Source organism: Benincasa hispida, chromosome 8 (assembly GCF_009727055.1).
Source record: "Benincasa hispida cultivar B227 chromosome 8, ASM972705v1, whole genome shotgun sequence".
Taxonomy (NCBI): Eukaryota; Viridiplantae; Streptophyta; class Magnoliopsida; order Cucurbitales; family Cucurbitaceae; genus Benincasa; species Benincasa hispida.
The window spans coordinates 46,817,930-46,845,243 of record NC_052356.1 but is presented as its reverse complement, the minus strand read 5'-3'; the positions used below and the strand labels follow the sequence as shown (position 1 = coordinate 46,845,243).

General features: G+C 31.3%; 3 protein-coding genes across 4 annotated transcripts; 1 reads left to right on the top strand and 2 right to left on the bottom strand.

Annotated features, from left to right (window-relative positions):
* Nucleotides 1-4,799: 4,799 nt before the first annotated feature.
* Nucleotides 4,800-8,925, top strand: LOC120083106 (probable serine/threonine-protein kinase WNK3). The gene is made up of 8 exons (XM_039038659.1): nucleotides 4,800-5,138; nucleotides 5,331-5,368; nucleotides 5,623-5,850; nucleotides 5,932-6,155; nucleotides 6,266-6,423; nucleotides 7,317-7,500; nucleotides 7,598-7,732; nucleotides 7,845-8,925. Exons 1-8 carry the CDS (start codon nucleotides 5,052-5,054, stop codon nucleotides 8,603-8,605), a joined length of 1,815 nt encoding a protein of 604 aa, XP_038894587.1. The 5' UTR covers nucleotides 4,800-5,051; the 3' UTR covers nucleotides 8,606-8,925.
* A 550-nt stretch (nucleotides 8,926-9,475) lies between these two features.
* LOC120083107 (protein DEHYDRATION-INDUCED 19 homolog 5-like) lies at nucleotides 9,476-12,134 on the bottom strand. Of its 2 annotated transcripts, none has more exons than XM_039038661.1 (5): nucleotides 11,872-12,134; nucleotides 11,449-11,564; nucleotides 11,013-11,090; nucleotides 10,733-10,932; nucleotides 9,476-10,070 (listed from the first exon to the last, which is right to left on the bottom strand). In XM_039038661.1, exons 1-5 carry the CDS (start codon nucleotides 11,948-11,950, stop codon nucleotides 9,974-9,976), a joined length of 570 nt encoding a protein of 189 aa, XP_038894589.1. In that variant the 5' UTR covers nucleotides 11,951-12,134; the 3' UTR covers nucleotides 9,476-9,973. The 2 variants fall into 2 exon arrangements, with proteins under 2 accessions (XP_038894589.1, XP_038894588.1); XM_039038660.1 differs by having other exon boundaries at nucleotides 11,449-11,591; nucleotides 11,872-12,129.
* A 7,027-nt stretch (nucleotides 12,135-19,161) lies between these two features.
* LOC120082835 (pachytene checkpoint protein 2 homolog) lies at nucleotides 19,162-24,768 on the bottom strand. The gene is made up of 16 exons (XM_039038167.1): nucleotides 24,710-24,768; nucleotides 24,460-24,596; nucleotides 24,281-24,344; nucleotides 23,996-24,102; nucleotides 23,606-23,673; nucleotides 23,192-23,295; nucleotides 23,000-23,104; nucleotides 22,365-22,454; nucleotides 22,179-22,254; nucleotides 21,955-22,024; nucleotides 21,798-21,868; nucleotides 21,535-21,625; nucleotides 21,053-21,177; nucleotides 20,805-20,933; nucleotides 19,957-20,721; nucleotides 19,162-19,667 (listed from the first exon to the last, which is right to left on the bottom strand). The coding sequence occupies exons 2-15, from the start codon at nucleotides 24,584-24,586 to the stop codon at nucleotides 20,581-20,583; spliced, it is 1,368 nt and encodes a 455-aa protein (XP_038894095.1). The 5' UTR covers nucleotides 24,587-24,596; nucleotides 24,710-24,768; the 3' UTR covers nucleotides 19,162-19,667; nucleotides 19,957-20,580.
* Nucleotides 24,769-27,314: the final 2,546 nt, after the last annotated feature.

Sequence of the window (27,314 nt, the reverse complement as noted above, 5' to 3'; positions counted from 1 at the left end):
TTGGTACAAAGAAGTTGCTTTTTAGCACCATTTGTTTAATCGAGTCCATATTAAAATTAAATAATAAAATTTTGAAATTAAAATTAGAATATTAGCTAAAAATTTAAATATTAAAAAATAAATTAAATTAACTAAAGAAAGAATTCTAAATTATATTAAATATTTTAGATTCAAAATTTGAAAATGAAATTAGTTTTAATATTTTTTTAAGATTATATAAGAATCTAAAACAGGGTATTATACATGGTGCATTTGTTATAAATTATGAATTTGTTTGATTTATTCATTAAATATTTGATTTAATTAAAATAGAATGTATATTTTAGTTATATTCTTGAACTTAACAATGCCTATATTTTATTAATTTATTATGAAAAATCAGAAAATTTTGAATTTAAAAAGATAACAAATATTTATACCAAAAAAATAAAAAATAATAATTAAACGGGAAATATATTTTCAACCATGAAGAAAATGATTAAATTGTAGCACAATAAAATATGGAGAGTTAAAATAATCTAAAAATATTTTTCAAATATATTAAAATGTAAAAACATACGTGATAATAAACTGGTAATATGATGATAGCTACCAAACCATGATAAATTTTTTTAAAAGAATAATGATTATAGTAATTATATTTAAACAATTAATAATAAGAAAATTCTTATAAATATTTACACTTTAGAGAAAAAAATTCAAAAAAATACTACTACTCTTAAATCTTTTTGCTATAAAGTGTAAGTATTTTTAAATATTTTTTATATTTAAAAAGACTCCTTAATAATAAATATTTTTTATTCCGATATTCATAATACCCCTAAACGATAATTTTAATTGGGTTAAAAAATAAAATGAAGAGTACTTTGAGACTAAATTTGCAAGTATAGTGAGATATTTTTGGATTTTTAAAAATTAAAATATGATGAAATATTTTATATAATAGAGTTGAATTACAACTAATCTCAAAACTAAAAATATTTATAATAATTAGCATTTTTCTCACACAATATTTTGTTAATTATTGCATGTAAATTATAATTAAATATTTTATTTAATTTTTATTTTATGGTCTGGTAAAAAACAAAACAAGAACTCTTTTTATTGTAGAAAGAAAACAACAATGGCGTGTTTTAAAAAAAAATAAATTCAAATTTTGAAAAATAAATTTTAAAATTCATAAAGTAATAAAATAAGAGTTAAAATTTTATAACTTTGTTAAATTTTAATTAATTAATAATGAATTTTGAAAAATTTACCTTAATTCTATAATTGATTTTTTAAGAAGAAAATCTATTAATGAATAATGTGAGTTGGAATAACTTTGACAATTTACATGAACAATACTAAAAAAGAAAAAAAAATATCAAATTGGTTTTGATAAAAGTGGAGACTATACAGTGCTAAGACTAATTAGTATGTTTTACACCTAAAAGGTGTAAGGGTAAAATTCATTTTTTTTTTTTTTGTCGTCTGTATTAGTTTTTTGCATCATGAATAAAAAAAAAATACTCAACTGATTATTTCATTAACAAATTTTTCAATTATTATACGTAATTTTCACAATATTCATTTCCCTTTTGATATTGAAAATGATTGAGAAGTTGGACCTTTTTTATCAAGATGTCTAATGATTGAAACAGAAATTCGATCTTATATTTCAGATTGGATATCAATCGAGTATTCAGTAAAAGTTAATGTTTCAATTCAAATAACTCTCTATATGAAATTATAAATGTTACCTCTCCATTGTCTATTGAATATGCTAATCCTTATATTAGAAACAATGCCTTATGCAACTATTCGATGTTGGTTTTTAGGGTTGTTTGAAGATTTAAAACAAGAATGGTTCCACAACTTACTAGCACTTTAATTGCATTTTCTCGAGAATCAAGAACTTTCTCAACATAGTCGTAGGTAGAAACAATTGTTTCGACACAAACTTGGATGTAAAATAGGAGGGTGAAAGCAAATTAGTTTTCTTATTTGCTCTCCGAAAATCCAGAAGAAAATAAAACTTCAGTTGTAGTAGTTTTGTTTTGACGAACCAAACAAGCACACCAATTTTATCACAATCTTATAAATATCATATTTGGAAAATCCATGATTTAAAAAAAAAATTAAAATGATTGACAAATAAGGTCTTAATCTTTATAGATAAGTTATTGATTTTTTTTAAAATCTATGTTTGCATACTCTTAATAATTTGAGAAAAACTATTCACATGGTATTTTCTTTCATTAAAATTATTGTTATTATATAACAAATTTTGATAAAAATTAATTCCATGCAGCTAAATTAAATTATGGACTTACTTTTGTTAAAGGGGATCATGGTGAACATGATGAGGGTTGTTCAACTACAAATATTCATATTAGGTCCCACACATTTTTTATAATAATTATGATGAATTAATTTACCTTAAAATAATAGCTAAGAAATTTGATAATTGGTTGACACAACAACAAAATGAATTAGATAAACTTAAAAAAAACATAAATGAGCTATTTCAGAAGCTTTGTCTAAACTTACATTAAGTCTATTAGAAAGTTGCTGATTACAAACTAGTTTTACAATCTTGGAAGTTGGAAGTTCGAATATGAATCTTCTAATCAATTCGTTGAATTGACTTAAAAAGTAATGTTTTTTGAAAAAAAAAATCATTTTTATTTAATCCCTTTTAAAAAAAAAAAAATTGTTTAAATACATTTTAAAAGTGTTTCAAAATCTATTATGAGTATTTGTCAAACACTTAATTTTTTTTTAAAATGACTTATTTTCCACAATGCATAGGTTAATGTTCTCTAATTTTTAGTAGAAAATAAGTGAGACGTTCTATTACATGGTGTGATGGTGATATATTAGTGAATTCGTTAGAATATACCGAGCCAATAGAGAAAAGAGATGTAACATACTAAATTTTATTAATATTTTATACTAATTCGAACAATAAATTTTTTCATGCTACGTTCAATTTTTTTCTAGTTTCTTCTTTTTCTTTACACATATAAGTCTAATAAGATATTGATATGCCAGGCCAGCCTAAATTTGTTTTTTAAGAATAATTATTATAATAATTATATTTAAACAATTGATAATAGAGTCATTTTCAAATATAGAAAAATGAACTAAAATATTTATAAAATATAATAAAATTTTAGAATTATCAATGATAGACATCGATAGAAACGCTAAAGTCTATCAGTGATATTGATAAACACTATAGAAGTCTATCAGTGTCTATCAACGTCTATCATTAATAGTTCTAAAATTTTGATATATCTTGTAAATATTTTTAACAATTTTACCATTTGAAATAATTTTCCTTAATAATAAGTATTTTTTTTGTTTAATTATTCAAAATACATCTAACACTAAACAATAATTTTGATAAGGTTAAATTTTTTTTTACAAATATAATGATTTTAGAAAATTGATTTTTTTATAAATAATTTATTAAATTTGAGTTTCTATAATCATTCTAATGTTTGATTCTACATTTTTAATGATTTTCATCACCTCATTTATAACTTAGTCACTTTTGTTGCTTATTTTAAAATTAAAATTATTTAACGACATTTTTGCATTTTATAGATTAAAAGTACAATGAAATATTTTATATTGTAGAGGTGGAATTGAAACTAATCTCAAAATTTAAAATATTTAAAATAGTTTAAGGTCTTTTTTGTTCCAATCCAAATTTTATTTTATGTTTTCAGGTTCAATGAATTTTGCATATGTTTTGCAAATAACTCCAATTCTGTTTTTGAAAACTGTTTTCAAATTTTGTGATCAAAACAGTAAAAAAATTTAAAACAATATTTTTTATGTTTTCGTTATATCTCGATTTTGAATTTTGAAATTTAAAATGTTGAATTATATTAAATAAAGGTAAAAAAACACATTTATGAACCAAATTCATTTTTTTAAAAAAATAAAATATATATTATATGATGTATTATAACTTAAATTTGACTAATTTTAAGTTTGGTACCTATGATTTGGATAAAGTTAAAAGTTAGTTCACATGATTTTGAAATTTAGAATTTAATTCCTATAGTTTGATAGTTTATGTGTTTTGTTAAATCCTCTTAAATAATTTCTATCATACTATTTATTATGAAGTTTTTATCAAATTATATGGGTATTACAACTAGTTTAAAATTGTTTAGCATAGAATTCAATTTCTAAATTTTGCTACTAAACATATAGTTAAAAATATGAAATACAACCCTATTTTCATTTAACAAATTTATGTTTCAAAATTCTCTGTCAAACAAACTCTTAATTTTTTTTTCACATACTACTTTATTAATTGAATATTGTTTGTGAATTATAATTAAATAACTAATTTAATTTTTATTTTATGTTCTAATTAGAAAATAAAAACTTTTTTTCCCGTAGAAAGGGAAAAAAAAATGACCTGTTCTCTAACAAATAATGTGAATTCATCTTTTTCAACTAATAATGGATTCAATTTCCCCTTTTAAGTTTATGATTTTTAATCATTATAATTAAATTAAATTGTAAAAATTAACTAAAGACAAATTTTATTTTCAATAAAATTAGCCATTAATTAGTAACTAGGTTCAATATGGATAAATATAAATTTCACACGCTAGCCTAGTTTTTTAAAAAAGATTATTAGGATTCTGTTTTTTTGGATGATGAGCCAAAAAAAAAGTTGACTTTTTTTCTCAATGTGTTTAGAGAAAAAAATAAAAAAAATAAAAAAAATAGGAATTTGATAGGCGAGTCCTCTGTCACGGTCAGTCACAGTCGGTTAATCCCGCTCCAGCCTCCAACCCAAATAAGAGCCTCTTTGACGAAACTGTTCTTTTTTCCCTCTCTTTGGCTTTTGTTTATTCATTCATCTAAAAGTTAAAAACCATTTTTTTTCTTTTGGGTTTTGTTCGAATCTGGAGGAAGTTTCTTTATTCTGGGTTTTTCCTCAAATCATCATTGGGTTATTGAAAAATTTGTAGAATCTGTTTTTACAGTGATTGAGGGATCTGGGTTTCTTTTCATTCAGCCATTGATCCGAGACGAGAATGTCTCAGGATTTGTCATTGGATCAAGACCTGGATGAATCTGATCCCGAGTTTGTCGAGATTGATCCTACTGGTCGATATGGAAGGGTAAATAATATTGCCTAATTTTGTATTTAGTTGACATTTTCGATTCATACTCCTTAGATTGTACTTGCTGAATCCTTTTTCTCATTGGTTGGAGCCTTGTGAATGCTTATAAGGGATTGAACTTATTTTCAAAACATATACTGTTTGACCCTTTTTTTTCTCTTTTTCTTTTATTTTTTGGTTGTTTTGCAGTATAAGGAAATTTTGGGCAAAGGGGCATTCAAAAGGGTGTATCCTTCTTTCCATTTTGTGCATTTTCTGTTTTATACTGATTCTATCAATGAAATTAAAATTTGTATATCTGTCTCCTGCTTTTGGGATGAAATTTTGCGTCGCAGTGATGCCATTGAAAGTATGACTTTGGTGTGTTCTCTATTTTATACTGATTTAATCAAAGATATTAAATTTGTGTATCTGTCTGCTGCGTTTTGGGATGAAATTTTTGTGGCAAATTGTGTGTTCTTGATCAAGATGTGGTGTATAGATATCGGGCTTTTGATGAGTTGGAAGGAATTGAAGTAGCTTGGAATCAGGTTAAGGTTACAGATCTATTGCGAAACTCTGAAGATTTGGAGCGACTTTATTCAGAAGTTCATTTGCTTAAGACATTGAAGCACAAGAACATAATCAAATTTTATAATTCATGGGTTGATACAAAGAATGAAAACATTAACTTCATTACTGAGATATTCACTTCAGGGACACTACGACAGTGAGTCTTGTACCCTTGGCTCTTCAGGTTTTATTTTTCTTCTTTTAACTATACTTTATCATATATTTTGAATACTTGTAGATATAGAAAGAAACACAAACATGTTGATTTGAGAGCATTGAAAAAGTGGTCCAGGCAGATATTAGAGGGCCTTCTGTATCTTCATAGTCATGATCCTCCAGTTATACATAGAGATTTAAAATGTGACAATATCTTTGTAAATGGCAACCAAGGTGAGGTGAAAATTGGCGATTTAGGACTTGCTGCCATTCTTCAACAAGCTCGTTCAGCCCACAGTGTCATTGGTGAGAATTGTGAACTTAAATAAGCCATCGAAGTTACTTAATATGAGAGTTGATGATTACATGTTCAGTTCATCAGTAAAATGACTTGATTTGTGATCTAATGATTTCAGGGACACCTGAATTTATGGCTCCAGAGCTGTATGAGGAGGAATACAATGAGCTTGTGGATATTTATGCCTTTGGCATGTGTTTGCTTGAGCTTGTAACCTTTGAATATCCATATATTGAATGTGCAAATGCTGCTCAAATATATAAGAAGGTCACATCAGTAAGGGCTCCTGATCTTTTTCTTAAAAAAAAAAAGCTTTTGTATTCCATGTAGTACCTACTACCTAAATACTAATAATGCTTGTTTATTCTTTAACTTTCTTTCTGGAATTTAAGTAGCCTACAATGTCTTTAGATCAGATCTACCATTTAGATCAATCTTGGATGAAGTGTGGATACGGTATGCATAATGCAGCCTTGTAGGTTTCATTAGGACTCAAACACCATATCATATAGGAAATAGTATTGAGTTTCATCATGTGCATTGCTCTACCGAAGTATTCCTATCAAACTCTACCGAAGTATTTTTAGTCCAAATTTATGCCAATTGAACTATGCTCATGTTGGCTTGTGTATTCGATCTTCGAAATTTGAGCCATTCGATTTTCATTTATGGTCTTTAGTTGATAGCAAGAGAAAATATATTATGTTATTCCCAAGTAAATAGCTTTTGGTATGATTTCTCCGTTGCTATATAAAGCCTTCGTTTTCTAGTGGAGTTTTATAGCATTTAAACAAAGAACTCTACGTGTGTTTCCATGTGATGCTACGTTCTACCAAGTCTTTTTCTTTTCTTTTTCCTCGCTTCAACTCTAAAATGAACCACTCGTTGTTTGAAGCCTAGTTCTAATCTTTAATGTGAAATTTGCAGTAGTTCTCCTTGAAATTTTGGAACATTTTACAAGTAATTGGAATTATGAACCTAATTCAAATAGGTAATGGTAAATATTTGAAGTCTTAAAACGTTAAAAAAAATTCTCTACCATTCAAATACAGCTAACTTTTTAAGTCAAATATTTTATGTCTGGATTAGGTTGGTCGTTTCCTAACCCTGTTATTTGCAGGTTCCTTGAAAAGGTTTTTAAGCATTTATTATTTTCCTTTTGTTTCTAGGGGATTAAACCAGCTTCATTGGCAAAAGTTACTGATTTAGGAGTGAGAACATTTATAGAAAAATGTATTGCAAATGTCTCTGATCGCTTACCTGCAAAAGATCTTTTAAGGGACCCATTTCTCCGAGCAGATGATGATCATGAAAGTATATCTCGTCATTTACAATCAAAGCTCCTTCATACAGGTAAATTAAAGGAAGTAATTCTCTTTCGATAGAAATTTTTGGGATGATAACGTATTGTTCTTTTATTTCATGACAATTGACATGACCATTACCGAAGAAAAAAGAGACCATGTTGATATTGATCGAAGTGTAGATGATGCTTCTGCTGAGACTAGCAGAGATTTCAGTATGCATGGTGAGAGAAAAGATGTCAACAAGATATTTCTCAAACTACGAATTGCAGATTCCATGGGTAAATTTCATATTTTTTGTCATCTCTTTATAGTTTTTGTATCAACTTTAGAAGAAAAATTACTCTATTGAAATTGCTAGTATTTCATTAACCATTTTTTAAATTGTTATAGGTAATTTTCGCAATATTCATTTCCCATTTGATATTGAAGCCGACACAGCAATTTCAGTTGCGAGTGAAATGGTTGAGGAGTTGGACCTTTCTGATCAAGATGTCTCCACAATTTCTGAAATGATTGAAACAGAAATTCGATCTTACATTCCAGATTGGATATCAGTTGAGTATTCCATAGATAATGTTGGAGCTGATGTTGCAATTTCTGATAGCTCTCCATCTGAAACAAGGAATGCTGCCTCTCCATTGTCTATTGAATCTGGTAATCTTGCATTAGAGGTAATGCCCTCAGGTCGCAAGTATTGGTCGGACTCTCCAAAAGGAATTGGTGGGTCTTCTCCTAATAAGCCAGGTCCTTCAAACTTATCTTTTACCTTAGATCATAATGTTGAATCGTCCAGTCACTTACATGGGGACAATCTAGATCATGCTGCTATAATCAAGGGACTAGAAAGTGAGTTGTTGTCAGAGGGTGGTGATCATGATGGGCAAGATGAGGGTAGCTCAACTACAAATATTCATGCTAACTCTGAGACACGTCTTTCAGAAGAGAACAATTATGATGAATCAGTTGAACTCAAAATAGTAGTTGAGGAACTTGAAAATTTGTTGGCACAACAACAAAAGGAATTAGATGAACTAAAGAAAAAACATAAATTAGCTATTTCAGAACTTTTGACTAAACTCACGCCTGAGTCCTACCAGAAAGTTGTAGAGATGTGTCAGCTAAAGCATTCTGATTTTGAGTTGGTTCTCTGAAATGTATTGCAAATCAAGCTGAAGATTCTGCTCGTGTTCTGAATGTAATGGTATCTTATTGTTCTCAAATGTAAATCAATTTACACAAATTCTCGTTTGGTAAAGATTAGTTTCCAATTTTCAAACTAGCTTTTTCTACCTTGGAAGTTGGATGATGAATCTTCTAGTCAGTTGATCCAGTTATGAAGCATGATGTTGGAGATGTTAAAGAGAGACTAACCAATGGATTGCGAAGCCATAAACTGACGTTGGCATCACTTCCTGGTATGTATTAAACATCTCTCATAAAGGATTTTGTGCATAGAATGCATAAAGATCTACCACCAATGTTCTCTTAGTTTTTAGTAAAGAATAGGTGAGATGGTTTATTATGTGGTGTGATGGTGATATACAAATTCTAAAAATTTTTTAGAAGATATTGATCTAAGAGAGGAGAAAAGACGTAACACACTTAATTTTATTAGTATTCTATACTATACTCTGACCTAGATAGTTGAAATTCTTTTAGATAGATTTTTGTACAGACAATAAATTTTTCTGCTATGTTCATTTCTTTTTTTTCCTGGCCGATATAAGTTTGAATGATAATCAGTCTTTTAATTGTAGCATGCTTGTTCTTCCATATTCTCCATGAATTGCCCAATTGCTTGTTTTATTTCCCAGATGTTATGCTTAAGAACATTTTCTCATATAGGATTCAGTTTCTTTTAACTAAAAGCATATTAGTTACTTTTTGCAATACGTCAAAAGAAAAATACTTCTTAGGTGATGGGACTAATCAATACTCGTAAAGAATATATATATAGACTAGACACAAAAATTTCCAGCTATTTCGCCAGCTAAAGGGCTGAAATTCTCTTGGCTTGCTCATGATTATTAAGTACATCTAAAATTCTTCATTTGTATAACTGAAAAATAGAGATAAACACTGTCGTGTTTTGTCTAGTACTGCATACATTATAAGATAAAGTTTTGCTGGAAATTATTCTACTCTGAACCTGCTGGGAGACTTTTAAAAGTCCGATAAATCCTAGCCTATAGTACATATTAAGGTAGCTGTCGTACTAATATTCTTACGCAAACTTCCGGTTACTAGTTAAAGAAGTTCCAGTTTCTACCAAGTTTGCAATGATACATCTATATATATATATATATACGTATATGTAAAACAGCAGCTTTTGCCACAGTGTTGAGACATTTGAACACAAATGATTCCTCTGGCTTAACTGATATCTGAAATATTGCCCTATCAAAATCGAGCACCAGTCGTAGAACATTATGCCGATCGATACAACTTCCCCGGGGACCAATTAGTGATGAATATTAACTGCAGCACCACAGAAGCAATCACAGATGATGGGAAGAGACTTAAAAAATGGTTGATGTGATTAATTGTTGTACAAAAGATGCTCTCTGATTCAACTCTTCACTGTTCTGGCTTCTTTCCAGCAACTGTGAACTATTACTGCAAAACCCAAAAAGCAAATTGGAAGAATAACCATTAAATGCTGAGCTATCACATCCCCTAAAGCAGTCAACAAGTGAGAATCGAAATGGTATGCATAAGCAAGTTGGTATCTTCATGGTGTTGAGCAAAACTGAAATGGTAAGGCTAAGGCGATATCAATAGCGATCCAGTTTGGACCGTGTGAAAATTTGAATTTGGAACCAACTGTATATTTGATAAGATGTTGCAAATATATTAGCTTAAGTTCGTATCAGTAGGATGAAAGTACTTGAAACAATTTCAATTGTGCAATCAAAACTGTCGGGAATCTTTTTCTTTTTCTTTTACTTCACTTTTCTTGGATCCTTACAAACCACTATTGGAAAAGTACATTTCAACCAGGAAATGGCTTCTCTATCTCCGAAGTTAAATGATCACAGTAAGTCTATCCATTAAAGTTGTAGGTTAAACTTTGAGCAAAAGACAAACCAAGAAAAATGAAACGCTAACCTGTTTGGATTGACTTTCTAAAACACTTTTTTTGCACTTATAAACACTTATTTAAACAGTTAGAAAGTCAATACAAGCACACCAAGTTTATGGACTTGGTTTGTAAACTTTCAAAAGATCACCCACCTTGAATGGATCCAGTTATATTTGAACTAGCAATTGAAACTCACCTTTCGACATTAGCAGCAACTGAGGCATCGTTTTCAGAACGGTCATCTCTCTCGACAGATTCAGGGTCTGAGAAAGGAATGCTGCAGATAAAGGGTAGAAGGGGATCAGGTGCAGATCCATTTCTTTTATCGCTGCTCTTTGTTATCAGCTTCTTGGAATTAAATATAGAAGAGACAGATTTCTCAGGTTTTCTCCTCCTCTGCAATGATGGTAATATTTTTGCTTAAACCAATTGATCATTATTACAGCCATGAAAGCAATCGGGTGAACAGAAAATACCTTTATTGAGCTTGCATGATGTGCTGTAAAATGTCCAATTACATCTTTCCCTAGACTGGCTGCACATAGGGGACAAACCTGAGAGGAAAGCAATGTCAAAGAGCAGCCCTCTTATTGAATCTAAAATCTACTAAAACGCATCTTCCACTATATCATTTTTGCTTTTGCTTTAGAGCATCTAGAAAGTATAGAATAAACATGAACGTCAAACTATTCCTTAAATTCAATCAAATACAGATGGCAGATGAAACCTTATTTCAAACAACAAAAGTTTCTCCAGCTTCAAATGAAAAAGAAAAATCCTAGCTTGTAAACTGAAATCATATAAACCAAGCAGCAAGCACAAACTTATCTGTACATAAACAATTACTAATAAGCCATAAGTAATCATTGAATGTAGAAAAGAAAAAAGGGGATATTAAAAGCATGTAAGTACTGCATTTCTGAAGTCAAAGCAGTGCTCTTCTTGCAAATGGCTACAAAGTACTTGAACTTCGATATCCACATAACAGTAAGGGCATGAAAAGTAAGGTCGTGAATCATCTTCTCCATCTGAGTCATCCAGAATTATATGGTTACCTATTCAAAGTTTCATCAAATAAGCCATGAAATTCAAAAGCTAGAAAGCTCAATTCACACTCAAAAATGAAATCAGAACTCAAAATGTCACTCTGAAAAGTAACCCCTTCTCCAACAAGACCCTTACCCCCACCCCCACCCCAAACCAAAAAAAAAAAAAAAAACCCAAATCTTCTGTTTGATAGCTAAATCAAGAGAAAACCTCAAAAAGTAGAAATGAAAGCAAAATCAAGAAACCCAGATGAGAAAATCAGTAAAAAAGTTGAAAAAACACAAGTACCAGAATGAAGCATGGCGGCTTGGACAGCAGAAAGTTGATCAGTGGGATGAACTCTTGAGGCCCAAAAATTGAGCTCCATAGCTTGATTCTGTGTTACAGAGCAAGTCTGAAGTCAGATTGTGAGAAGACAAGTGTGTGAAACGAGGAATTGGGCAAATGGGTGTCGATAACTTTGGGAAGAAGAAAGAAAGGAAAAAGAAAAAACTATCCTTGTCATCAGCTTGGGCCTGGTGGATGGGTTGTGTGGTGCGGTGTCTGCTTATTCATATACTGACCCATTTTTTCACAAAAGCCGAAAGCTTTCTGACACACAAAAGCTGTTTATCTATTGGATGACACGTGGGCTTTACCAAAAATTCTAACTTTTTTCACTCATTAATTAATCACTCTATCCAATAATTTGTTAACAACTTAAACAATGGAATAACAAAGCAAAATCAGCCAACCAAATGCCAAAATCATTTTTTTTCAAAGAGAATATACAGAGATAGAGAAAAGTTTAAGAAATTAAGGTTAGGAAGAGACAACCTAACAGAGGCATGAGGTTACAACTTACGGCTTAGCAAAAAGTTCTCTCTTTTCTTTTTTTTTTTTCTTTTGGTATAAAGCTTTAGAGTGACTTTGAGCATTGGCTTTCAGCTTTGGACAGTGGATCTCACAAGCAAAAACGACACAGTTGGGTGGGTCATTCTCTCTTTAAAAGTTAGTAAATAAGATTTGAAAAAATAATTGAGTATGTCCTAGTTAATTTACTTTTTATATACTTTTGATAGCGGGTGATTCCTTATCATTTTCATATGCAAGGGTGAGAGTCACGTAAAAGCTTATAGTATATTATATGGAGGTAGTGGCAGATCCAGAAATTTTGTTGACGGAGATTTTATATAATTTAGTAAAAATAAATATAATGAGTGGGATTTGAACCTATGACTAAAGGGCTAGAAGACAAATTTACCACTGAGTTAGTTAATGATTTTGATATCATGCAAGTTATATATAGAGAGAATATAAAGTTGAGGGGGACTTGTGCCTCCCTTGGATCTATAATAAATTTGCCCATATACGTATGGAGGTAAGACTAGTTGTTAGACCTTCATATTCACAGTTGTATGCTATCTAAGTTGTTATCGTTCCTGAAGGAACAGTGAAGTTTGAATGCAGAAGCGGGATCATCCCAATTTCATTTTTACAAAATAAAATTACAAAATATTCAAATTATGCATAATAAAAAATAAAAAAAATTACAGCATGCTAAGGAGGGAATTAGGAAAGGAAAACAACTTACCCTTGAAGAACCAATTCTTCGTGAGATCCCTCCTTCCGATCACAAACTCTTCATCTAAATCTCGATCTCAAAAAACTGAAATACCAAATTACCACCACCACAAGAGGACCTACTGTATTCTTCTTAGGGGATGAGAATAAGCAAGAGTGGTGGGCTCTGCTAAGATTTTGAGAAGAGGGGAAAGATTTTTGAGAGAGAAGAAAAACAAATTTTCTTTTGTGTGTTCTTGGGCAAAAAAAACAGAGAGATCGAAAAATCACCTATGTGAATCTTTTGTGAAGAAGATGAAGACCACTTCACGTTACCATGATCGATCAAGAGAGAAAAGAGGCGGAGGGAACTCTATCCCAAATTAATTTCAAAAAATTAATTAATTAAAATTTAATAAATAACAATTATTTAACCTACATACATACATACATATATATATACACATACATACATACATACATACTATATATATATATATATATATAACCACCTTATCATATAGTATATATTAAACTATATGTTATATCAAATATAACACATAGCCTATAGATATTATATTGTATCAAATACGATATAACCTATAGTTTTATTTCTCTCAATAATACATGGTATTTAATATAAATCATATTTATACTAAATTTAATTATATGAATCTCATCCATACAATTAGTATTTGAGTCATACTCAAATATTTAATTTCTCTAGAAAGAAACTTTATATTATAATGCATCAAATACATTATATTAACTATATCACATATAATTAATTTAAATTAATTATATCATATATAATTAATTCCCTCAACTAATTTAAACCATTCAAATTAATCCAAAATTAATTATTAATAATTCTTATTGAGCTACAGAGAGAACCTGTGGATCTGTAGATTGAAGCTCCAATGGTATTTGGATAATTAATTAAACTCCTTAAATTAAATTATTCAACATTCATGAATTGTCGGTCACTCCACTAAAGATCGACACTCTTCGCACTATAGTTATATTTCTGTGTCCATTAGATATAATCAATCAAAAATGCGATGACCCTTCACAAATTGATCGTTAGTACAGTTGAACCAAAATTACCGCTTTACCCATGTAGTTTCGTCTAACTCCTTTAAGTAGCACTAATCCCTCTAATGAACAATAAATCATAATCCAACTATGACCAAATCCCTTTCGGGCCAAGAGAGGGTGTGGCCACATTGTTCAAACCTCAGAATCAGCTCTTAAGGGAGCAATTTATCTACTTACCCCGACATCAGGGAAAGATTGAAGTCTATCTTGTGTAGCTGTGTTCCCAGCTCCCCAATCAGACGAATTCCCAAAATGGTGCCTATTGAATTGGCGATCTGATCACTCGCATTCATGCAAATCAAAGGACCGCCTTCATAGGCAGAAGTTCACAACTCACTCAAGATTTAGGTGAAATATAAGTCTCTACTATTAATAGTGTTATATAATGAGGCTAGTCATTTTGTGGTCCGATCTTATACAAACTCTTTGTATAGGATACGCCTACTCACTTGTCTCTACATGAATGATCAGTATCATATTATTTGTAGTACTTTACAACACTTCTAACATTTACAAAACGGGTTGTATCTATAGATTCCCTATATCCAGTCTTATCCATCTACTACGACCGTTTAGCTTATCGTTTAAATATGATCTACCCGTATGCCTCTACATACATGTTTAAATTACATAAATTAACCTAGAATTTTTATTTATTGGATTGAGTGTACGCTCATAAAATAACAATTATTTTAATAACAACAATTTGTTTATACAAAGTTTATAAATTAAAAGAATAGAAAAGAGATTTAGAACACGAATCTCAACCGATTAGCCTAGGACAATTATTTTTTCAAACATTTGGGAAAACATTTTTCTCTGATTTCATTTGCTTCAAAATGGGAGTGGATGTTGCAAAATATACCTTAAATTGATTGACTTGTTGGAGAATGAGAGTAAGTGTTGCAGAATCACCCACTCAATCTTAAGAAGAAAGTGTGATTGTGACGCACCCATGTTTTTACTACTACTTAAACTATCAAACCACACAGTTTTTCATGCAGGAATCTTTATTTCTTTTTCTAAAATAATGTTTTTGAGTTTTGTGTGCTATGTTTTGGAGTGGCTGGAAAATAAAATAAAAAAGTTGGAGCCCACTCCCAAATATTGCTTTAAAATTTGTATTATTGGGTCTAAAATCAAATATTGTTTTTTCATTTCTGACTCATCAAACCAAAAGGAAAAGCCAATAGATATTCTATTTCTTTGCTGTTCCAAATGTTTCTATTTTGCTTGGTCGCATATGATAATGTTTTAAAAATCAAAACTTTTCTCCTTTTGTGTTCTTTAGAAAAGGATATATATTGTGTTTTAGCACTTTTAAGTTGCACATTTTATTTCGACTTTTTGGTTTGATTTAGGAACAAACGTTTAGGATGTAATTTGTCATTATCTAAAAATGAATACTTGAGTGTAGTCTAACTTTATACGATCTACTTCAATCACACAACGAAAAAAATTAAAAGTGTTTGTTAGGAGAACAGTATAATTGGACAATCAAATTGACAAAAAAAAATATTACAATTCTAGATGCATCCAAACATGTTAAAATTGACATATATTTATTTGAAGAATTCAATTGAAAAATGTTCACCTGAAGACATTTTGAATTGAGAAACAAAACAAAAGAAAAAAAAATAAAAAGAGTTTGTTTCGAGATCAACTGTAGTTGGACAATTGAGTGGACTAAACAAGAACGGTGTAACCATGGATACATCTATATATTTTTGTTGTTTAAATAGATTAGGAGATGTGAAAGAATTGATCAAAGTTAACGTATTAAAATTGAAGTATATTTATTTGAAAAATTCAATTGGAAAATGTTCTTATTCTGAGGAACATTATGTATTCAGAGAAATAAGCTCTTTTTTCTCTTTTTCTAGGAATATTGATTAAGAATAGTACTCTATTGTTATAGGGAAAAGATAGACATAAATGTTGAAATGAAAACACAAGTAGTGAGAAGTTGCAAGTTAATTATTATAAAGACTTTTTAAGGAAAATAATTAAGAACAATGTACAAACTTTGAGCGACAATCGAAAGAAAAATTCTAACGGTTTAAATATTCTACTCCACATTCTTATTTGTTGTGTTCTAAAAACATATACGAACCAGTAGACAATAGATTTGAGGGAAAAATCTCAAACTCATACTCTAAACATATCTTGGACACGTGTTGCCAATTCATCTGACCCCAACCCCGACCTCTACCACGAACGAGATCATTCATGAACAACATTAGAAAATGCATACAATTTATCTTATGGTATCTAAGAATTATTGATATGAATTCTCTGCTTCAAAGCATTGAAGCCCAACTGATCCATGGGCTTATATTATCTGATAATGTTGATGGACCATGGATCTCAAAAAACAAATTGTGGTTTAGTTATAGAAAATTGAAGTTGAAGGACAGAATTTAAAATCTTTGGGGACCAAGTACAAAACCCACAAACTATATGGGCCTTGGAACAATTACATACTTTCAGTCTGTTTTGCAGAAGCCATTAAGAGAGAATTAGAACATTGCATTGACCAATAAAGGACACAATTTTCACTTTGATCTGCAATTAGTATACTCACAAACTTTTAACAGAGGGAATATGTGGAAATATGAAAGAGAAAAGGTTGAACATTACTCTAAAAGTTTAATATTAATAACAAAATATGAAACAAAGCATGTTACTGCAGTCTGAAAAAGACGGGGAAATTTCTAGTCTTGAGATCCACACATAAACAGAAATAAAGAAGTTACAGAAGCTATCAAGGAAGTCATTAATGGTGGGCAGTCTTGCCATGTGTCAAGTTGGTATTGGACAGAACATAGTGGACTGACTCAAAATTGACAAAGACCCTCCCATTAATTTGTTCCCCAAACTATATTTTGTGTTGTCTAATGTAGCCATGATTAAGTTAATAAAAAGGGAAACTTGGGGATCTTTAAGGCAGCAAAAAGTAAGCTCCTTGTCAACTAAAAGTGCATTTCTTTTATGCAGTTGAAGAAATTCTCTGAAGAGAGCATAAGTTTTTATGAGAGATCATAAGATTTTATATATCTATGACTATCCGAGTCAATTTGCATGCATCTCGATTATTCTCTTTTTTTTCTATCTGTGAGTATTCAGACTAACTTACGCAATCACCTGGACTAATTTTACAAGACAACTCACCCGACCCTACAATATTTAGGTGACCCATCATGGATTGAACTCATAATCTCTTAATCATTTATCAAGGTCATGCCCCTATTTACCACTAGGACAACCCATAATAGTTATGCACCTTAATTGTTCTCACAGTACAAACCACTTGACTCTATAACAGTAGAATGAAAGAAAACTTGTACATTATGAAATCTTAGGTAAGTGACCAACCTAGATTGTACCCTTTTCTTTTCTTAAGATCTTTATTATACTTATAGCTCTCAATGATCATTAGACCAACTTATAGTTTTTTTGAAGAATAAAGGGGTATTTAGACCCTTAACTTATTTTGGGTGAAGTGGCCTATTATAGCCTACTCGATATTTGGATCTCTCATTATAATAATTGAAGTTTGTCACCAATAAAACTATTTGAAAATCCTCATTGTCAACGGTATTTATTATTTTATAGTCATTTCCTCTCTTCGTTTGTAATCTAGATTAAAATGATATGCATCACAAATATAGAATATAATAATCAATTCAACACTTCAAACATGCCAAATATTCTAAGTTAAGTACTGCACATCCCACAAGAAAAGTATCATTAAAACTGTAGCCACAGTGACTCTAGGAATATTATATAATATTATTACCCCACTTGAACTGTTGATGAGACTGACTTTTCCTATATAGGCTGAGGTTGGTCAATGGTTTCAGAAAAAAGAACTCAGTATGTTTTTGTTTTGTTACCTCACAGCCTCTCTCTCTGAATAACCTGAACTTCTACAGTCAAATTATAAGACTTCTTTTTAAGAAATCAAACTTGCAGATACCTGATCAGATCCCAGCCTAACACTGGTGGAGAGACTTCTTTTTCATTACACTTTCTTCTTTTTTTTTTTTTTTAATAAATGTTACTTTTATAATTATGTGTAAAACTCATAAGTAATAATATTTTCTTCTGTTGCATGTATTACAAATATATATCAGTGTTAACAATATTGTAGTGTGTTTTCTATTTAGGTTAAATTTATATGATGGTTGAGTTAGCATTAATATGAGCTATAAATAAGAAGATAAACCCTACTTTACAAACTATTAATATTTTATATATACGATGGAAGTTTAGTCTTCTGAATAATTGTTATATTCTAAAATTAGCAATTAGATATTTCAAAAAATATGTAAAGTTACTTGTAGTATTGGAATACCACGTTAAGTTTTTTTTTTTTTTTTTTTTTTTTAATCATTTGTAAGAGAGAGAATTTAAAATATTGAACTTGATCATATCGGTGTGATAGTCACAGAAGTGTTACGATATATATTTGGTATATTCTAACATTAACAATTAGATCTTTCATAAAATATGTAAAGTTACTTATAGCATCGGAGTACCATGTTAAGCTTTTTTTTTTTTTTTTTTTTAGTCATTTGCAAGAGAGAATTTAAAATATCGAACTTGATCACATCAATATGGTGGTTGCCAAAGCATTACGACAAATATTATCTAATCTCGCTGCAAGTCTACTTCTAGACTACTGAAAAATATAGAACAAAAACAAAACTAGGTTCACATGAGACTTCTTCTAGCTTGATTGGATTATATTGTATCGCAGTTCAAAATGATGCCAACAAAAGAGAAGAATTACACTTTCAAACAACCATGGGAAAGAACAAGCACCAAAGAGAGAAGAAGATGAACATATATATTCAAGACCAGAAGAAAAACAAAGAAGAAGCTGAGAGAGAAGAGAAGGGTTAAATGCAATAAAATGTAAAGGAAAACCGAAAATGGGAAGAAACTTTTATTATATCAATCAGCTGCAGATGCAGACATGCATGCAGAGAAATTACACTCAATACCTTAATATATATTATCTGATATAAACAAAACAGTTGCGAATAACATAACTATATATATTTTACTACAGATCTGATAATAGATCATAATTGATAGAAAGAAAGGGAGTAGAAACTCAAGTATGCATGTATGCATGTTTTAAAGATGAGAAATGAAAGAACTCTTCATGAATCGGACCAGGATGCTGGATTCCCCTTTGCAAAGGATGAGATCATCAATGAACTCTTATAACACTCTGCTTACAAGGACGTCTAAATTTTCGAACCATTATTGGAACAACCAAAACAAAGCTTCCAATTTCAAAAGACTGCAAGAAAGAGAAACCTGTCTGTGGCTTCTCTACTGCAGCAAGAATGTTCATTGGCTTCGTCCTTGAACCGTTATTGAAAGCAAGAAACATGGCGAGAGATAGCAGACAGAAGAAGCAGATATTATTTCTGTAAGAGAGAAAAAGAGTTAGTTCTTCAGATGCATATAATTTTCCACTAGAGGATTCTATAACATCAACAAACTAACAAGAACAAGAAAAACATTGATATTATAAGCCTGCAATGGGAACACGCACACAGTGGAGACTCTTAAGATCTTTATATTCCCGCATGCATGTTTCCCTTTAATGTACAGTGGAAAGGCACGTTTTCACAGGTAAAGAAGAAAAGGGAAGAGAGAGAGAGAGAGAGAGAGTGTGTGTGTAATGGAGGGTCCAGTTAAGGCAAAGCATGATACCTCAAAGCTGGGCTTTCTGTTAAAGACGACCCTTCAAAAAAGGGTCTTTATCTATGTAGTTTAAATTCTTGGCTCCCCTTTCTTTTCCCTTTTGGTCGGTTGTGTCAAAGTGAACCCGATTTTTCTTGGGCTTTCCTCCTCTCACATGTTATGGCATGTAGGCCTTCTCTTTTCTGCTTTTTCTCCTTGCAAGTTTGTACCTAATAGTCCATGTATTTAACTGACCATATAGAATAATAAATAAAACAAATGAAGCCTTATGATCTCAAACATGGATAAAACTTTAATCACATCATTTGCATATATAGCTTTGTCCGTCTTAAAAAGTTGATTTAGTGGGGGTTATGAAGAGAGAGGGGAGGGGAAAAAAAGGGGAAAAAGGTGGGGCGGGGGGGGGAAGGGGAAACAACAGGGAAATCTGGAAATGCAACAGTTTCAGAAAGAGTCCTCGTAACGGTATACGCAATGAATAGCTGACATTAACTCTCAATGAGTATTTTCAGTAGGCTTTTCAAGTAGCGTCAGCTTCTACAACTGATTAACAGATTTAGATCTTTATATGTAAATGTTATCCGTACAACATCAATTACAAGCACAAGAAGCTTCTAAATAATGATAACATGTTCATTCGGGTAACTCTGTTCGGTCCCTCCTAGCCGTTTCCAACATTGCGAACAAGAACTTTGAAGGGTCGCCAGTACGTGGATTGGCTAGAGTTGCATGAGCCAAGAATGGGAGCTTTCTTAGAAAACGTCCGCTAGAACCCTGTGAACAAAATTCAACAAATAATTCAAGGGCCATTCAAGGACTCGTAGAATCATTAGGCACGCAAGATTTTTGTCACAGACCTCGCATGCTTCAGCAACCTTAAGCAATAGTTGGCAGATGTGAAGTGGTACATCAACCTTCGCAGTCTCTGGAATGCTTATTTTCTCTTTCAAACCAGCATAGTTAGGAAGCATAGAGTGGTCATAACCCTAAGAAATTAAGAAATGGTGAGAATCATGAATGCCTACGGGCTATGTACTCTATTTCAACGAGAATCCAAGGAATCCAAAAGCGATGCTAAAGCTGCAATTATTAAATGTGCATGGACCTCAGAAGTCAAAATTCCAGTGCGTATAAGCTCTTGCAAGCAGGACCTTAGAATTTCATAACGCGCTTGAAGAGTTGGTGGACCAACATATGCTTTAATATCTGCTCGATCTACAAATGCAATATCTGCGACCCAGATTTTGGTTAATTCAAGTATAAAGATTTTAAGTACGAGTAAATGGAAATTGAAAATAAGAAAAGAAAACGAGTGGCAATTGGAAGATTTAGAGCGGGGCTACTGGCTACACACTTGGGGATTGTTTTTATCTTTGCTCAAGAAAGAGAAATTGTAGCTTCCAGAGTATAAAAGTTGGAACGATTTGAGTATTTTTTTTAATAACTAGTTGCACTCAGAATAGTATGCCAACTGCCAACTTCCAAATACAGTCCATAAAAGTTTGCAATCCAACTTGTAATTACGCTACCAAAAAGATTTTATTTTGCGAAGATAAATATTTACTTGTCATTTGATTGTGAACTCACCAATAGCTGCTGTTATATTGGAAGTTGTCAGGATCACCACATTTGGTGACGATTTCAACTTGTCTATCTGCGTAAGTAGCGCATTGACAACCTGTGATATTACAGTTCGGAATTTTATATGCATCAGCTGAGTTACAAAGCTACTGGCCTCTATAATTTATAGCATATTTTTTCTTTCTTTCTTTCTTTTTTCCTTTCTTTCTTTTGGTCAGAGAGGGTGATTAAGAGTGGAAAGAGGGACCAAACAAAAGGCAATAGCATACCCTAATGGAGTCTGAAGGTTCTGAACCAGATAAAGCAGCCTTTCTAGCAGCAGCTAAGCTCTCCACTTCATCTATATACCACAAAACATATAAATATAAATGATAAAGTAGAAGAAGGACCAGAATGAAATTAACAACCTTCCAAAGTAAATCTCACCGATCAAAACAAATACCAGATTGTCTTCTTCCTCTATCATCTCTTGAATCTTCTGGAATAGCTTTGCGACCTATTAAGGGAAACAAGTATTCTTGAATACGATAGAGCCAAAATACCCAACAAACAAAAAGTGTTCGCTGCATCAAATTTAAAACGGTATCCACCTAGAATGAAATGAAAATTAACTAAGGATGCAGGTCATGTAATGATGAAGAAAGCCATACCAGCTTGCCACTTTCAGAAAACCATTTGCTAAACAGTGAATGTGCATTAACTTCAATGAGTACGCTATGTGGGTATCTGAATATAATGGAAATGAAACTAATAAATAATAAGGGACAGGAGCAATAGAATCTCATTATATTATTAATATGGAATAAATACTGGAGCAATAGAATCTACCAACAAACCTTGACAGATATCTTATTGACAGTTTTTGAGCCAGTGCTTTGCATAAAGAGGTCTTACCAGTCCCTGGAGGTCCATGTAATAGGACAATCCTGTGAGCACGTAAAAAGACGAGAATTATACATTAACATCTCGGATGTCTAGGTCTTCTTGACAGACTGCAAGCAAGCACATCGTGTAAAACATGGTAAAGCATCCTTGAATTCACGGTAGCGCTTTTAAAATCTCGGAGGCCTAGATGCCAACATCAATTAGATGAAGTTCGAGATTTTCTCACGCAAGTTTGACATTTAGATTAAAATTTTGGAGGGCCATTTCCATTTGCATAGAGATGTCTTTCCCTTGTAGGCTTCATTCCAAAATGTAAAAATTCATGCCAAAAAGGTAAAAGAGTATAAAATCGGAGTCGACTTATTACCCGGTAAATGCATACAACAAATATTGGTAGATAAAATGCAATCCCAAGGATAAATTTTAGATTTTAGTTAGCATTCCTTGAGTTTTAGAAAAGTAAAAAATAAGAATGCTAATGACAGAGAACTCTACAAACGATTCAGCAATCAACGTTATGTCTTATATCCGCCCATGTAAATTCTGAAAACCATCCTATTGCTGAAACAGAAAAGGCTTCCCTTACCGATTCCATGACACTAAAAATGGATTAACACCCTTCTCAGTGAATAACAAAGCACTAGCAGCATATCGCAGAAGCCTCTGCTTGAGACCAGACTCAAAAATTAAACTGCAGATGAATTTGAAAATGTTGCTTCGTCAGAAGGAAGCTTGGGTATAAATGACGTAAAAGGACTACAAATAAGTGACAGCTTGCCTTTCCCACATGCCGTTAAACTCCTTCGCAGGAAGTATCCATTCATTAAAGCTAGAAATCTGTCCTTCCCCACCAAGTTCCTCGCAGGGTCCTTCTTCACTAAGCTGAACGAGCAATACACAAATAATATACATCAATCTAACTACACCAAGAGAAAGTTGAGTCCCAACATAATAGAAATGAAGAAAGTAATAATAAATAAAGGCCAAGAAATGTAGAATAGCATTAATATCATATATCGTGAATAATAAAATTTGTCATTTTATGACATAGAATTTTTAAGGAAAAAAGGCGGTCATTCGTGCACCAAAAAAAATTACAAGTTTATAACAAAGAATTGAACTAATGCAGTGAAATATCAGTCATATAGTGAGTGCGGAAGAAGACCAGTATAAATGACTGAGTGAACTTCACCTGAAACACATGAACAACAGGTTTGACTTGCCAGAATAGGAGGATATCATGGTTTTGCACACCGTCATCTACCAAAAACACAAATCCAGCATCATAACTAGAATAATGAAAACCTACCCTGTCCACTGATTCATAGCCGCTGACAGAAATTAATGGAATAATCATTCTCTCTGCTAAGAAATTTTCCATTTTTCAAGCATTTTAAGCCCTTGGACCACAAGCGGATGGATTACTTCGTTAGCTAATTCTTCCAGTACTTCTATAAACCACAAAACTGACAAAATTTACTACTTTCTAAATAATTCAAGTTATTAACTCCTTTATACATTCCATTCCCTTCAGAACCTCTATGCTTAAACAGTGGTGCGTGTAAATTGAAAAAGAGAATACCAGAGTCGCAAATTCGGATTCCTTGCACGTTTTCTGCGAGAAAAGCGTCATCAAGCGGCACTGGAATGGGCCCATCAACATAGCTTAAACTTCTCTTCTCAAGCATTCTGCAAATTCGAAAACACAAAATTGACAACCGCATCATCAAGCACTGTGAATTGACTTAAGCACACTTCAAGTTCAAAAAATTCCAGAGAGTAAGTGGAAAAAAAGAACCCAAAATCTAATTTCCCTAACCAAATCATTAAAAATCAGAAGGCTTAATACGTATTTCGAGCAGCATACCTCTCAATGGCCAACCGGACATCTTCAGTCCGTGCGGTGCTGGAGGATTTTAAGCACGCCTCGACTAAAATATAACACAACATTCATGGAAAGTACGAGACAGACCTCAAAGCTCGGAAATTGAAAACAAGCATAAAAATGTTTGAGACAATATGTCACAGAAACTGTTAGAGAAGTACCTGAAACGAGAATTTTTTCTTCATTAACAATAGGAGAAGCAGCTGATTCAGAGACGACGCCATTTGATTCAGACATCTGGGCTTCTAAGGGAGGGTTTGGCAAATAAATCTCCATAGGAGCACTCATTTTTTTTTCACTGGAAGAGATAAAAAGGATTGGAGGACGGTTGAAGAATCGTGAGACGCTGGGAAATATATAACATGGAACAGAAATGGAGCGACGGAGTTAAGATTGGCGGCCAAAACCTACCGGAAGAAGCAGAGAAAATGGGAGTATTGGTTTCGGAAGAATGGGCGGGAAAACACACGACGGAGAAAGAAATCTCTCCGTTTGAACGTGGAGTTTAAATTAATACGAGCCCTAATATATTTATTGGCTAAATTGTTTTAATGTGGTTTTTTCTTTTAAATATATATATACATATATCAATGATACTTATGTTGCATGTTTTTGAAGTGTTTTATTTTTTTAAAAAGAAATGTTTGGGTGTGATTTGAAATAGTTAAAATTATTTTTATCATATTCAAAATCATTATAAAATACACTTTAAATCATCTATAATTTAAAATCAATATAACATTTAATTTTACATTTCTTTAACCCAATTTTCAATGTTAGGGCCTTCCATTATTATAATTATTTTGAAAATGATAAAATTGATTTTCGCCATTTTGTAATCCCTCCCAAACATATTATTAACAATGTCTGAATCAATTGAGTTAGTATCAAAGGAGGTTACAATTAAGTCTTTATAATCTAAAATTTGAAATAAGTTAATTCTTAAATTTTAGCATGTAACAATTTAGTTCTATCCAATCAAAGTGAAGCCTATATTTCTTTGTAAAAAATGAAGTTTATGTTTGGTTTACCTATCTATGACCTCTTTAACAATCAAAAATATATTTAACAGGGGCACAATTGTTAAAAAAGAAAAATACATAGACTAAATTGTTTAAAATCCTAAAGACCTGTCTAGAAATAACTTTTTAAGTGCTTAAAAAATTTGAACAAGCTTAAAATTGTTAAAAGTTAAACAACTTTATTTTCAGCACCACAAGTGTAGACATGTAAATTTGAACTTCCAACTCGAAGCGAACAACGGGATAAAACATGAGCGGATCTATTCTATTCTCTTCTCACAAAACGAAATACAACATCACAGAACGAGTAGCATAGATGAAAATATTCATTAAGAGAGGATAGACATCCAGAAGTGGCTCACATGATCTATTGATCATATGAATCAAACTCTCACAATAAAAAAAAAACACTACAAAAATATGAAAAGAATTAGAAAATATATGGAATTTGAAAATTAAAAAAAATAAAAAAAAATTAGGATTTTAGAAATTAAAAGGAATTTGAAATCTAAGAAGAAAAAGAGGAAATTGTGGTTTTAAATTTTATCATATTTAATTTTGGAGTTCGGATCCAAATTAGAAAAGATAATTAATTTAAATTGAGTTGATAAGAAAAATTTTGATTTAATTTAAATTAATTAAGTTATGGAATTTCTAATTTAGTTAGATTGTAAAATTTCTAATCAATTAGAATATGGATTCCAAATTAATTAGATTATGGATTTTTTTTTTCTAATTAGTTAAAATATGGATTTCCTAATTAGAGAAAATGTCTTATTCAAAGAGAAAATCTAATCTATCTACTACTTTAATTATTGGATTTTTTTTTATAAAAAAAATAGATTTTCTAATTAGATAAAGTGTCATATTAAAAAATGAAATCTAATTTATCTACTACCTCCGTTTGATAACCATTTTGTTTTTTGGCTTTTGTTTTTTAAAACTAAGCTTATGGACACTACTTGCACCCCAAATTTCTTCACCAAATTTTGATAACTAAAAAAAGTAACTTTCAAAAAGTTGTTTTTGTATTTGGAATTTGATTCTAAAATCAACCATTGTACTTGAGAAAGATGCAAATCAGTATAAGAAACGTTGATGATATAGGCATAATTTTCAAATACAAAAACAAAAAACCAAGTGGTTGCCAAACGGGACCCTAATTAATCTACTACTTCAAGTTATAAATCCCAAATAATTTAGGATTACGATTATTTTTCTTCTATAAATACAACTATGCACTTCATTCTAAAGGGAGGTCAATTAGAGAGAAAAATCTCTGTTACTTTCACATTTTTTAGGGTCTGTCTCACTCTCCTTTTTATGGTGAAGATTTTCCTCTTAAAAGCTTCTAAAGATATTTAGTTATTTGAGAAAGACAACTTCTTCTTCTTCTTCTTCTTCTTCTTCTTCTTCTTCTTCTTCTTCTTCTTCTTCTCAACAAGCATTTCTAGAAGTTAGATAAGAGAGATAGATTGCATGCAGAGTTTTATCTAGCTTAAGTTCAAAGTAAGTAATCTTACTATTGGAACCGTCTTTGTACTGGACGATAATATTTTACAAGAATGTATGAGCATGAACTAGATCTTATATGACATATATGAGGATGTATGAGCTTTATGTTATGGTTCATGTGTGGGATATGTCTTATGATGCATGATATTTATGTTAGTGATAGTTGTCTCTACCCTTAGTCGTGTATCCATCAGAGGTTTGTGATATCCTTTGGGATTTTAGTAAAGGTTTGTGTTTCATTTGAGATTCAGCAGAGGTTAGTGATCTCTTTCGAGATTTAACCAAAGGTTAGTGATCTCCTTTGGGATTTCATTAAAGGTTTATGTTTCCTACGGAATTCACTAGAGGTTAGCGATCTCCTTCGGGACTTCACCAGAGGTTAGTTAACTCTTTTGAGATTTCACCAGAGGTTTGTGGGTACATCTTACCGATGACAGGCCGGGTTAAATTATTCACTAGATAATCATCCATGATAAGTA

What these genes read in the sequence shown, in the direction of transcription:
- LOC120083106 (XM_039038659.1), top strand. Translation starts at nt 5,052, where the DNA reads ATGTCTCAGGATTTGTCATTGGATCAAGACCTGGATGAATCTGATCCC. An exon ending in TATATAAGAAGGTCACATCA is followed by an intron (nt 6,424 to 7,316) that starts GTAAGGGCTCCT and finishes TTTTGTTTCTAG; the next exon opens with GGGATTAAACCAGCTTCATT. An exon ending in ACGAATTGCAGATTCCATGG is followed by an intron (nt 7,733 to 7,844) that starts GTAAATTTCATA and finishes AAATTGTTATAG; the next exon opens with GTAATTTTCGCAATATTCAT.
- LOC120083107 (XM_039038660.1), bottom strand. Translation starts at nt 11,950, where the DNA reads ATGGAGCTCAATTTTTGGGCCTCAAGAGTTCATCCCACTGATCAACTT. An exon ending in GCTTTGACTTCAGAAATGCA is followed by an intron (nt 11,091 to 11,448) that starts GTACTTACATGC and finishes CTTTCCTCTCAG; the next exon opens with GTTTGTCCCCTATGTGCAGC. An exon ending in GTTGCTGCTAATGTCGAAAG is followed by an intron (nt 10,071 to 10,732) that starts GTGAGTTTCAAT and finishes TGGGTTTTGCAG; the next exon opens with TAATAGTTCACAGTTGCTGG.
- LOC120082835 (XM_039038167.1), bottom strand. Translation starts at nt 24,586, where the DNA reads ATGAGTGCTCCTATGGAGATTTATTTGCCAAACCCTCCCTTAGAAGCC. An exon ending in GTCCGGTTGGCCATTGAGAG is followed by an intron (nt 24,103 to 24,280) that starts GTATGCTGCTCG and finishes TCGAATTTGCAG; the next exon opens with AATGCTTGAGAAGAGAAGTT. An exon ending in AACCTTCAGACTCCATTAGG is followed by an intron (nt 21,626 to 21,797) that starts GTATGCTATTGC and finishes GTAATATCACAG; the next exon opens with GTTGTCAATGCGCTACTTAC.